Below are 13,458 nucleotides of genomic sequence, written 5' to 3' on the forward strand. Positions count from 1 at the left end.
TTCTTCTATCCCGACACAGCCCCTAGTGTGGACGCAGCGAGAGCAGTACACAGGCGCTCGTGCTGCTCCAGCACAGCGTAGCCACCCCGCTATACCTGCGCGGCTGACGTGGTACAACCCGCTCATGTAGGCGCAGCCTAGCGGCCGCACTCACACCAACACGGCGGCCCGCACGCGCCCAGATCTGCCCCGCGCCCTCCACGTGCGTGTGTCTCTGTGCGAGGCGGGGAGACACACTTGCCGAATCACCACTGATGCGCAGGCGCGGCTCTCTGCGGCCCGATTTTATTCTACGCACGCGCAGTGTGTCTCCCCACTCAAAGTATTATCTGCGCGTGCGTCAACCGGGAACCATCCACTCAACTTCGGCCCTTTTTGACCTTACCCTTAGTTTCCGTCCGGAAGTCATTCACAACCACCTCCGGGCCCTTAGTCACGCTTCCGGTGTTTCATTTTTCTCTTTCCGGCCGGCGTGGGGCAGCGTCTCTCAACATGGCGTCTCGCAAGGAAACCACGGTGGCCGCCAGCACCGGCTCCTCCGCTGCCGCCAGCAAAGCCAGGGGCAAGGGGGCCCCGGCGGACTCGGCCGTCAAGCAGGTGCAGATCGACGGGCTGGTGAGTAAGCGGAGCCGGCGCGGAGGGTCGGGTCTGTGCGGCCGCCTGGCCAGGGCCGTGTGGGGGCCGGTGGCGGCGGCGGCAGCAGCAGCGCGGTTTGAAGCATCCCCTCTGCGGGGAGAGTCGGTTTTCATCACTCCCGCCTCGCGGGGAGACGCGTTTTCGGGTGTCCCCCGGGGGACGGCGGGAGTGGCACCGCAGAGGGGGACTTGCCATTTTGGTCAGTTACTCGGTCATAGGGTTTTAAAAATCGTAAATCCCAGCTATTTAAATCTGTATTTCACGGTGTTGTGATTGTCGGGTTTCTGACCCGAACAGGAGGTTTTTTGTGGTGCGGGGTTGCGGTACTACTACCCTTACTTCCGCGCTGCTGCCAGCGGCGCTGCCTTCAGAGCTGGGCAGTTGCAGAGCAGCAATTGCTGGCTGGGAGCCCAGCTCTGAAGGCCGCGCCGCTGCCAGTAGCAGCATAGAAGTAAGGGTGTCATGGTATGGTATTGCCACCCTTACTTCTGTGCTGCTGCCTGCAGAGCTGGGCCCTCAGTCAGCAGCTGCCACACTCTGGTCCCCCAGCTCTGAAGGCAACAGTAAGGGTGGCATGGTACTGCTGCCCTTACTTCTGCACTGCTGCTGGTGGGGCACTGCCTTTGGAGCTGGGATCCTGGCCAGCATCTGCTGCCCTTTAGCTGCCCAGCTCTGAAGGCAGCACAGAAGGAAGGGTAGCAGTGCCACAACCCCCCTAAAATAACCTTGTGACCTGTCCCCCGCAACTCCCTTTTGGGTCATTTGAGAAATGCTGTTCTTCCCAATGAAATCTATATAGTATAGGATAAAAGCACACAAAAAAACAGATTTCATGGAGGGAGACCAGATTTCATAGTCCATGACCCATTTTTCATGGCCATGAATTTGGTAGGGTCCTAGGTACTGGGAATGGAATCTGATGCGACCTGCTACCATGGTCTCACCCACGTTTATTGCCTCCACCTTCCAATGCCCTAGCATACTAAAGGTATAAATAAAACATGGAAACACAGGATTGGAGGGAACCTCCAGAGATCTTCTAGTCTAGTTCCCTGCACTCATGGCAGAACTAAGTATTATCTAGACTGTCCCTGATAGGTGATTGTGTAATATGCTTTTAAAAATCTCCCATGATGGAAATTCCACAACTTCCATAGGCAGGTTTTTCCAGTGCTTCACTACCCTGAGAGCTAAGACGTTTTTCCTAATGTTCTACGTGAACCACCCTTGCTACAATTTAAGCCCATTGCTTCTTGTCCTATCCTCAGAGGTTAATGAGAACATTCCCCCCCGCCCCCCCCCGTAACAGTTGAAAACTGTTATCATGTCCTTTTCAGTCTTCTCTTCTCCACTCTAAGCAAATCCAATTTTTTCAATTTTCCCTTATAGGTCATGTTGTTTAGACCTTAAATAATTTTTGTTGCTCTTTTGCGAACTTTCTCCAATTTGTCCACATCTTTTGTGAAATGTGGTGACCGGAACTGGACACAATACTCTAGTTGAGGCCTAATCAACGTGGAGTTGAGCAGAAGAATTGCTTCTTGTGTCTTGATTACAACACTCTTGCTAGTACATCCCAGAATGATGTTTGCTTTTTTTGCGACAGTGTTACATTGTGCTTTCTTATTTAGCTTGTAATCTACTATGGCCCCCAGATCTTTCTCTGGTATTCCTTACCAGGCAGTCATTCCCCATTTTGCATGTGTGCAACTGATTGTTCCTTCCTAAATGGAGTTCTTCGCATTTTTCTTTATTGAATTTCATCCTTTTTACTTCAGACCATTTCTCCAGTTTGTCCAAATCATTTTGAATTTTAATCCTATCCTCCAAAGCACTTGCAACATCTCCAAGCTTGGTATTGTTCACAAATTTTTCAAGTGTACTCTCTATGCCATTATCTAAATCATTGATGAAGAACAGAACCAGATCCACAACTGATTCTTGGGGGACTTCACTTGATATGCCCTTTCAGGTTGACTGTGAACCACTGGTAACTACTCTCTGGGAACGGTTTTCCAATCCTTTATGCATCCACCTTTTAGTAGCTCCATCTAGGTTGTATTTTCTTAGTTTGTTTATGAGAAGGTCATGGGAGACAGTATCAAAAGCCTTACTAAAGTAAAAGTATACCACATCTCCCCCTTCCTCCCTATTCATAAGGTTTGTTACCCTGTCAAAGAAAGCTATTAGGTTGGTTTGACACTATTTGTTCTTGACAAATTCATGCTGACTGTTACTTATCTTATCTTCTAGGTGTTCACAAATTGATTGCTTAATTATTTGCTCCATTATCTTTCTGGGTACTGTAGTTAAGCTGTCTGGTCTGTAATTCCCCTGCTAGTCTTTATTTCACCTTTTATAGGCTGGCACTATATTTGCTCTTTTCCAGTCCTCTGGAATTTCTCCCATCTTCCATGACTTTTTGAAGATGATCGCTGTGGCTCAGATATCTCCTCAGTCAGCTTCTTGAGTATTCTAGGATGAATTTCAACAGGCCCTGGTAACTTGAAGACATCTAACTTGTCTAAGTAATTTTTAATTTGTTCTTTCCTTGTAGTCTCTGATCCTACCTCATTTTCACTGGCATTCACTATGTTAGATGTCCAATTGCTACTAACCTTTAACTAGCATGTAGGAAATTGAATGGGTTAAATTTCTTTCATCAATAATGTTTTGTGGCATTTTAGTTATAGATGTTTGTATCTACCATAGTATTAATGTTAAATCAATATAAATGTAACTGTGGGTAATTAGTTATTCCTGGGGGAATTCTGCGCCACTGCGCAATGCAGAAATTTTCAGAAATTGTGCGTGGAGAATTTCCTTTTTTCCCCAAAGAAATGGGTTCAGAGCTGTTGGCCGCCACTAAGAGCTGCTGGACCTGGCAGAGCCCAGCTCGCAAATAGAAGACAAGGCCAGGGGAGGAGGAGAGAACTGCAGGGTTCCCAGCAGCTGCAGTTCCCAGCACGCTCTGAAGGAAGGAAGCGGTGGTGCGCAGGAAACTCTGTGCAAGCCTGGGACTCAACATCACGCTGTTTCTCCCTCTGGATCCCTAGGCTCTGGGGGTTAGAGGGTGTTAGTGTCTGGGTTGGGGGAGGGTGCAGCTGGACTCTGGTGGCAAGGGGATGTGAGTTTCTGGGCTGGAAAGCCCTGCAGCTGGCCTCTGGGGAGTGGGGGATGTGAGTGTCTGGTCTGACGGGGTGCATGGCTGGGCTCTGGGAGGGAGAGGGTGTGAGTGTCTGGGCTGGGGTTGTCATAGGGGTTTCTTTAACTCCTGGGTGAATTTTTGTGTGTGTCTGTACTGTTACCAAAAGGAAAGGAGTACTTGTGGCACCTTAGAGACTAACAAATTTATTTGAGCATAAGCTTTCGTGAGCTACAGCTCACTTCATCGGATGCTCACGAAAGCTTATGCTCAGATAAATTTGTTAGTCTCTAAGGTGCTACAAGTACTCCTTTTCTTTTTGCGAATACAGATGAACACGGCTGCTACTCTGAAACCTGTATTGTTACAGACATACTGACTGACTGGCATTTTGAAATAATATACCTGAAATAATTGAAACTGGCAAAATAATTGAATTACCAAAATAATTGAAACTGGCATGATTATATAGTGTAATTTTGACAAATAAAATTAGCAAAATTTTAAAATATGTGCAGAATTTTTTTTTTTGGCACAGAATTCCCCCAGGAGTAAAATTAGTGTGAAATAATGGGTAAATGTGAGTCTCATGCAGAGGCCAGCCTCTGACAAAGGAGCCTGAGCATAGGTCTACAAGTGAGGGTCTGTGAAGCTCTAATCCCGATTCTGCTGCTGGCTCTGTGTCTTTAGGTATGTGAGTTGACCTTTCTCCATTTCACCACCTGTAAGATACAGCTGATACTTGCATCACTGGGATGTCAAGGATAAATTAAACTTTCTAAGGATAAAAAGTATAGTTTTCTTCTTAGTATTAAGTAATCTGGCATTGCTTATTGCTTGCTTGTGTGCTTTTACTCTGGTCAGTTCATCACTGAAGTACTCTATGCTCTGTTCAAGTGGAAAGGGGCAGCTCTGGCCAAGTAGTGACAGGTAAGATCATAGTAAGCTTAAAAAACCCCAACAACCTAGAACTCCCATCCTAGCATTTGATTATAACTAAGGTTAGTTTTAGTCATGGGTATTTTTAGTAAAAGTCATGGCCAGATCACAAGCAGTAAACAACAATTCACAACCTGTGACCTGTCCATGACTTTTACTATATATCCTTGACTAAAACTTGAGGGTGGGGTGGGGAAGGCAGCTTGATAGGGTGGCCCTGGAGGGTGCTAGGGGAGCTACAGATGCTGGGGGGAGGCTGGGGTCACAGCATGGGGTTGGGGCAGGTTCCCTACCCAGCTCCTGGGAAGCGGCAACCCTAGCTCCACATGCTGCCTCCGCTCGCCCTGGTTCTGCAGCTCCCATTGGCTGGGAACCGTGGCCAATGGGAGATGCAGGGGTGGTGCCTGCGGGCGGGGATGCATGTAGACCTAGGAGCTGAGATCCTGTTACGCCCCCCCCTCAGGTAAGCACTGTCTTGCACCCCAGCCCTAAGCCCCTTCCACAATCAAACTCCTGCTGCTGAGGGGCAGGAGGGGACCCGCGACTGCCTCAGCAGTGGTCGGTGCGCCTGGCTCGGGAGCTGCCTGAGCTGATCAGGCTGCCTCCAGGTCAGGTGTACTGTCCGCTGCAGAAGTCATAGAGGTCCACGGAAAGTCACGGAATCCGTGACAAAAAGGGAGCCTTAATTATAACTTCCCATTACTGTTCCAGAATCACAAAGGCATGCATCCGATGAAGTGGGCTGTAGCCCACGAAAGCTTATGCTCAAATTTTTTAGTCTCTAAGGTGCCACAAGTACTCCTGTTCTTTTTGCGGATACAGACTAACACGGCTGCTACTCTGAAAAGTGTAATGAGTGACTGGGTGAAGGGAGGTAAATCTGCCAATTAAAATAGTGTTTTTGGCTCTTGTGCTCGAGAAGAGACGCTTCCAAATGTGAAATGAGGGTAAACCAGTGTTCTCTTCCTGTCTGCAGACATCTTGCAGTGTTGGAGGGGCTAGTAATAGCTTTCTTAAACTGCAGAAGTGTGAAAACTGACGAGAGTCAGGTAAATTTTGTGCTGCCACTGCTTGTGAAAGCTGAGAGCAACAGCAGAGGCAAATACTTGAGCTGTTTCTAGGAAAGAAAGGTCCTGGAATTCCCACTAGATCCCGAGATCCTGGAAAGATCCATGGCATCTCTCTATAGCAGTGGTTCTCAAAGGTTTATACTGGTGACCCCTTTCACATAGCAAGCCTCTTAGTGCAACCCCCCCTTATAAATTAAAAACACTTTTTTAATATATTTAACGTTATAAATACTGGAGACAAATCATGGTTTGGGGTGGAGCCTGATCGCTCGCAACCCCTCATGTAATAACCTCACAATCCCCTTAGGGATCCTGACCCCCAGTTGGAGAACCCCATGTCTATAGTAACATGAGAATTCCCCCTACTGGATCAGATGCTTAAGAGGAAGGTGTAAGAACCTTGCAGTAGGAAAATGTCAAATAATCTGCCCCTTAGGATGATGTTTGTTGTTTGTATTATTGTAACATTTCTGAGTCTCAGTCCTGGTTAGGTCACATCTTGAACTCAGATAGGTTGAGCTCTGAAGCAAGAGGTCAAATGCCTCCAGAAATACCCCTCAGGAAGTTTTGTTTTAATTATGACAGAATCGGATATCAAAAACATTCAGAGAAATATCCAGCCCTAAATTCTTGGCCTCAATGAAGGCAGAACACAAGAATGAAAGTTACTAACAAAAAATGAAATATGTCTTCTAGAATCACTTTGTGCAATGTTACAAAAGCCTTCCATTATATTCTTTCATTCTGTTTGAGTAAATAGTCCTTGTTACTCTCTCCTAAGCATTTGTTGTATTTTATCTTTCTCCTTTTATGACATTTCTGATTATGGTAATAACAGAATGAAGCTTGCTAGAATATTTCACTTGTGCAAAGTAACTTGGAGATCAGAAGACTGGTTCTTTGTAGTGCTGAGATTTATTTGATACTGGGGGAGAGAGCATCAGGGAGTCAGAACTTCCTCTTTCTCAAACTGCAGCTTCCCTAGTCCAAGTGCAGCCCTATTGCTTCTTTAGGATATATTCCTGCCCTAAGAGTTTACAATTTAATAAATATTAAGGAAGAGTAACCTTTTAATAAATATTAAGGAAGAGTAACCTTTGGAAAGTGTGCATACTGTTTGTGTAACAAACATTCATACATTAATAAGGGCAACATTAATTTCCCCCTCTGTTAATATTTGCTTGTTGTGGTTACATGGTTAGCTGCACCTGTATCCCTTTTCTGGTCTCTGAGTGCACCCCCTCAGGCCTTATGTCTTTGCTTATCACAGGGCAGAATTCTGCAGTTCACCCACTCTTAGAATGGGCACTGGGCTACAATAGCATGTGTATGATCTGTGCTTACTTAGCAGGTCTGACTAGGTTTGGTATCTGTTGTTCTTCCCTTCAGGAATCTGCGACCTGTGGTTCATATAATGACCAAACAGCATTTTAAAAACAAAGTATTGTTTATTTTGCAGTAGGAACAAAGATTTTAGAGAGGATTTAAAAACAGCATGTCTATCTTGCTATCAGGGATGGTAAGCCTTTTGGCAACCTAATTTCTCCAGACATTGGAACAGGTGCTTGTGTCTCAGCGTTGGTCCCTGAAATAACTCCTCTGAACAACTACCTTCCTCTTCTATGAGAGATTGCCTCTTCTATGAGAGATTCTATATTTGCTTTCTTCAACAACCAGCATTCCTGTGACACTGTGTGTTCCTGGACTTTGGTCCTTCTGGACAAAATTAATTGTGCAGGTTGGTTGGGGAGGAGGGAAAATCTTCAAAGCTAATAGTTTGGCATTTGTCCCTTAACTGTCAAGTGTCTGTTGCAGAGTGATTGATCTTGAGGCATTTCATTCCTTCTTGGTTGGTTGTTTCTTATAGCCCTCTATTAAACTTACCCATATGGTAAACATCCCAATAACCGGGCCAACATACAATATTCATAAATTACAGTAGAGCAGCTCCAGAGTTGCTACCTCAATACTGTTTCAAATATTTTTTTTATTTTACTTGAATTTCAGTGGTTTATTTTAAATTGTGTTGTACTTTAGATTTTATAGTGACTTTCATTCAAGGATCTTTAAGTCCTTTGTAGGCATTTATGAATAAATCTTCAGGACTTCAATGAAAGGTAGGTAGGTATTTTTAGCTTAAGTTGCAAGCTCATTGGGACAAGCACCATTCCTTTTTTTTTTTTTTTTTTTGGTTTATATGGTGCCTAGTGCCATGGGGCACTGACCTCTATGTACTACTGTAATATAAATGACTATTAAATAGTAATTTCCCTGTTACAAATGGGAGACCTGAAGTGCAAAGACAGCTTTGCCCATGTTTACAGAGGTAGAAAGTAATTTAGATATAGAACCAAGGTTACCTGACTACCTATATTTTAATGAAATAGGTATAATTCCCTTTTTTGTCTTCAGAGGTGTACCATGCTACTGGGTAGCACCATCAAGTTTCACTTTCTCCTATTGAGGCAGTAGAAGAAAAAATCATTCATTATTCTTTAGGCTGTTCAATTTGAAAACTAGAGAGCCATAGTAAGATTAAAAACACTGCAAATTATAAATAAACTGGCATTTTAAAGTTGTTAGACTGAGCTATTATCACTGATTGAATTTGGAAGGCCAAATATAAATCACACTTTTGATTAACGGCATATAAAAGTTGGAAATCTTGAACAAATGATTGTATACGTGCAAAAAGGTGTCCCTCCCACCCTTTTTAAATTTAAAAATACAAGTTCTGTTTACATATTTGGCATTATTTATCTGGTAATCCACAGGTTTTGATGCAAACAGTATTCCCTTCTCATTGTGTTGAATTGATTTGTAAATTGGGCATTCTGAGAGAGTATCAAAGTTCCAGCTACTGGGGTGCATTATAACTACATTGACTTGTACTCTTGGTAACTTGTATAAGTACTTGATTTAATTGTTTCATAAAAACAAATCATCCATTTGACTAAAGCAGTTTTAATAATTGTGCTTTTCAAGTGGTCAAAGGCATTTGGGCTTTAGTTCTGTTCTTCACACCAAGCAGATGACTTTTGGATACACGATGCACCTTCATTTTGTATAATGTCTTTGGTATGATTTTGTTATTTTAATCCAGTGCCAAGCAGGGGTTTGGCTGAATCAATGAAGAGTTGTTTGATTTAAGGGACCCTAAGCTGAAGAATAGGGAAACTGAGGCAGTGCGCCTGCAGATCGACCTCAGGCCTTGAGGAGTGCTCAGGAGATGACCAGTCCACTTACAGTTATCAGTGCTGTCTCCCTTTTCTTCCAAAACAGAGGTGACTTTTTAAGTAGTTTTACATAATCATGTTCCTTTTGGTAGCCTGAGAAAAAAAGATACTTTGGTCCCTTAAAATGTGTGCTGACTACTTATGATAAACAATCTATTTCACCTTGCATTTAATTGTGATGCTTGGGGTACCTTTCCCAGACCTGAAGAAGAGCTCTGTGTGACTTAAAAGCATGTCTTTCTCACCAGCTGGAGTTGGTTCAATGCAAGATATTAATCTCACCACTTTGCCTCTCTAATAGCAAAAACTGGGCATTTACTTCTGGAATACTGCAATATAATTTTCTTTAGTAGTACTCTCTTAATTTCCTGTTTGCCTGCAGTATTTCCAAATGCCCCCACTCCCTTGAAATGCATGAATATAATTAAAGGAGATCTTGGTCCTTAGAGCTGAGAAACTAAAATTATTTTTAAATCAGTATAGATGCTGCTACTACTAGGTATTGATCTACCTTAGTTGTGAATATTACTTTCAATATGACCAATCTTTAAATGACTGTGCAATTCTCTTCAAAGCGTCACTTTCAACACTCTGTCTGGGTATTTCCACCTCTTAAAACCAGGAGTTGGAGGTGTGTTTCCCCACCCCCACACCACCTACACTTGTGGATTTGAATACTTTTTTTTTACCTTTATGTCCCACATCCTATTTTTAGTCAGTTTTGTAGCCTTTGGCATTTGATAGAATGTGTTTTATTGTGTAATCTTAATTCTAACATTTGATAAATTTTTTTGAATGTTTGACTTGACACACTTAACTTTTGTTTAGCAAAATAGGAATATAATAGGATGGTGGTATCAGTCAGACTCCAGGTGAAATATTAATCAGCATAAGGATACCTCTATCAGATTGGCAGTCTGGTGTTTGTAGGCTTGTTTTGTGTGCATGCTGTTTTGCAATTCATATGGGGCCTGATCCTGTAAACAGTTACACACTTGAGTAATTTTATTGGTTTGTGAAAATGTTAGTTGCCCCAGCTGAGAGACTTAGTGCAAACTCCAATGTTCTACGATGTTCACTTGCTTTCATACAATTAGTAAAATAAAAATCTTAATTAAACAATAAAGAGCCTCCTGTGTGTCATTCGTTGATGCTCAGCACTAATGCCATTTCCAATAACCAATTTAAAACCCAACACTGTAAAACATGTAGATGCAAGAGGTCATATCCCTGAAGAAGAGAAACATATTCTAGAAATATCTCCATACTTTGAAGTAAATTAAGAAGGCTCTGTTAAGCCCACTCTGTTTCCTGATTTTTTTTATTGGTAGGAAATGAAATGTGATTAGGAAACTGAAGCATCAGCATACCAGATTACTTGATAATGAAGTGTTTGAAGGATCAATTCCATGAGACTATTTGCACTGAGCAAAGGCATGATGGTGGCAAACATTCATTATTCTTTTCAAAGGGTCTTTTGACCCAATGTAGTACAAAATAGAAGTTGCACAAATATCCCAAAATACAGTAGCGTGATCAGATGAAACTGGGGATCATATACATAGATAGAAGAATACAAGTGTCTACATAATGCAAAGAACATGTTTGCTTAGATATCATTTTCTGCTCTATGGTAAACCACAACTGGGGTTTTCTTTCTATGATCCTATTCATTGGCAATACCTATAAAATCCTCACCGGATCAGGAACCGGCAGTAACAAGCTGGGATCTTTTTTAATCAGACATTGAGAATAATGCCAGAGATGATATTGGAACACACTAATCATGTGATCCCAGATAAATAGCTGAAATGAAGTAGTTAACTGTCACATAAACAATGACTAAAGTTTTAAAACTTGCATGCCTAAGTTAGATATATATGGCACCTTAGAGACGAACCAATTTATTTGAGCATAAGCTTTCGTGAGCTACAGCTCTCTTCATCGGATGCATGACTAACATACAGACTAACACGGCTGTTACTCTGAAACCTTAAATATATATGTGGCTTGGTTTGCCAAGCACCTGAAACTCCTATTAAAGTCAGTTGACACTGTGGGTACTCATTTATTTGGGGCCAGCCTATGAATTTAGGTGAGTAGCTGCAAGGGCTTTTCTGTTGCTTTGATTTGCTGGTTGAGTTAATCTGTTTATGACTAGGCTGCTGGCTGAGTTAACAAATTACCTGTATATGAGTTTTCAGTGCTACTAGGTGGCCAGCATGTTGTAATTTCAATTGTTAAGACACCTAGAACTTTTTTTATATTGTTGTTTCTTTAAGTAAAAACTTTAGGCACCAAAATATTTCAATTTTGGCCAATGGGTATATTTTTTTTGTGAGAACTTTGGCTGCTGTTGTAGGCCTTACCTATACTAAGCGATCTTTGTTTGCAACCCCTAGTTTAGATGTACTGTGCTTGTGTAAGACAGGACTTATGAGGTGCTGATCAGACCAGGAGAGTGGTATGCTGGTGCGATCTCCAATACCCATTCCTGGGCTGAAGCAGCTGCATGTGTAGGTCCAGAGTGTGCCTGGAAGCATCCTAAGGTTTACATGTGGGCCATGAGATCAAGAACGACTGTACCATAGATCATTTCAGTGTGAAGGCTGATGTCACAGAGTACAAGGAATCTGGAGGATTCTAGTACCATGGTGGGCAGCAGCTTCGTGAATCCTTCCAGGAGTTGACATGGTTTTCATCTGGAAGTCTGTACGCTACTAGATGTCCTCAGTTATTATTGTTCTTTGCCTCTCAGATTCGGGTGCACTAAAATGTGGTTTTTGTTTCTGTGATAGAATGTTTTCTGCATCTGAGTCTGGGGGGGAACAGGGTTGTTATCTACCTCTCTTCTCTTTTCTGCTGTGTTCTGGAGTCTCTTGGCTTGTGATGCGCCGAGTACCTGTGTGTGCTACGATAGGGTCCTCTTTTGTTTAGAAGGATAGCCCCAAGAACAGTGAAACCAAACATCCTTGGGCCTCTCTGTCTTCCTTCTCTTCCCTTTCTCTTTATACACACTTCTGCCTACTCCCTCTTCACCTTTCATTGTTACTAGTAAGCATCATCTTCCCTAGTCCAGCAAAGCATGTGTACCATCAATACAGCAGTGAAGCAGGCTTTATAGAGTGCTGTCAAATGCACAAAGTAAACATACTGGAAAAAATAGAAATTTTTCTTCACTGAAAGGACTTAGGCCCTAGGAGTGTACATGTTATAACTGTTTCCTTTGAAGAAAGAAATGTGTTTTTGAAGCTGAGGATGTTGATTCACAGTGCTATTTTAGAGTGATGCTAGCTGAGTATTTTTTGGCATTTCATAGTGTTCTGCAATATATAATATGCCTGTCTGTACTCATGCATTGTGTCTTTGAGCTGTATAAATGACAGGTAGTAGAACCAATCAGAGTATGCTAAAGACTGTGGTGCACAGGACCAATAGTACTGCCTGTCTCCTGTGTCCCTACTTCTCTTTTTGTCTTGCACAGTCCTGCTTCTTGACTGTAAGAATAGTTCAGAAAACAAAAGCCAATGAAAAAGAGCAGGAAGTCTTACATGTGCAAACCCACTTCTGGCCACACGTATGGGGTCAATTTTTTTTTTCCAGTCCTTGAATGAGACAATAGAGATGGCTGGTTACTTGGGATTCTTCCAGTTCATGGTCCATTAGTAGGTCCTCTAATGAACTAGCCTTAGTAGTACAAAGAGCCTGTAGTGGGGGAAAGAAATTCTGTTCCTACTATTCTAAGGGCTTGTCTAAACAGGAAAGTTATACCAGTATAAACCAGAGCAATGACCATGCTTCAAATGCTACAGCAGCACAGTTGCAGCACTTGAGTGTAGCCACTCACTACAGAGATGGGAGGAGTTGTCCCATGGCTGTAGTTCAGGGATCTCAAACTCAAATCACTTTGAGGGCCACATGAGGACATTGGCCCAAGGGCCACACCACTGACACCTTTTCATATAAAGATACAAAAGCCGGCCTGCCCCCACTCTACCCCTTCCATGAGGTCCTGCCCCTGCCCCACCCCTTCCCTGCCCTCATTCCAATCCCTTCCCCAAATTCCCGCCTCTTCTCCACCTCCTCCCCTGAGCATGCGGCTCCCCGCTCCTTCTCCCCCCACCACCCTGGAAAGCGCTAAGTGCTGCCAAACAGCTGTTTGGTGGCAGGACGCGCCTGGAGGTAGGCAGAGGAGTGGGGACGCAGCGTGCTGGGCGGTGGGTGAGGGGAGCTTGGCGGCCACAGGAAATAACTCCGGGGGCGGGGGTGGGGAGCTTGGCAGGCTGCAGCAAATAACTCCGTGGGGCATGTGTTTGAGACCCCTTCTGTAGTTAATCCACCTCCTGGAGAAGTAGTAACTAGGCCCTGGTCTACACTAGGACTTTAGGTCGAATTTAGCAGCGTTAAATCGATTTAACCCTGCACCCGTCCA

General features: G+C 43.4%; 1 protein-coding gene across 2 annotated transcripts in view; it reads left to right on the forward strand.

The window, feature by feature from the left end:
• Positions 1 to 439: 439 nt before the first annotated feature.
• Positions 440 to 13,458, forward strand: part of EIF3H (eukaryotic translation initiation factor 3 subunit H) — a 120,220-nt gene continuing 107,201 nt past the window's right edge. For both annotated transcript variants that reach the window (XM_073330286.1, XM_073330287.1), the window contains exon 1: positions 440 to 615. In XM_073330286.1, the coding sequence (XP_073186387.1) occupies positions 493 to 615 (123 nt within the window). In that variant the 5' untranslated portion in view covers positions 440 to 492. The remainder of the gene's footprint in view (positions 616 to 13,458) is intronic.

This window comes from Lepidochelys kempii, chromosome 2, assembly GCF_965140265.1.
Source record: "Lepidochelys kempii isolate rLepKem1 chromosome 2, rLepKem1.hap2, whole genome shotgun sequence".
NCBI lineage: Eukaryota > Metazoa > Chordata > Testudines > Cheloniidae > Lepidochelys > Lepidochelys kempii.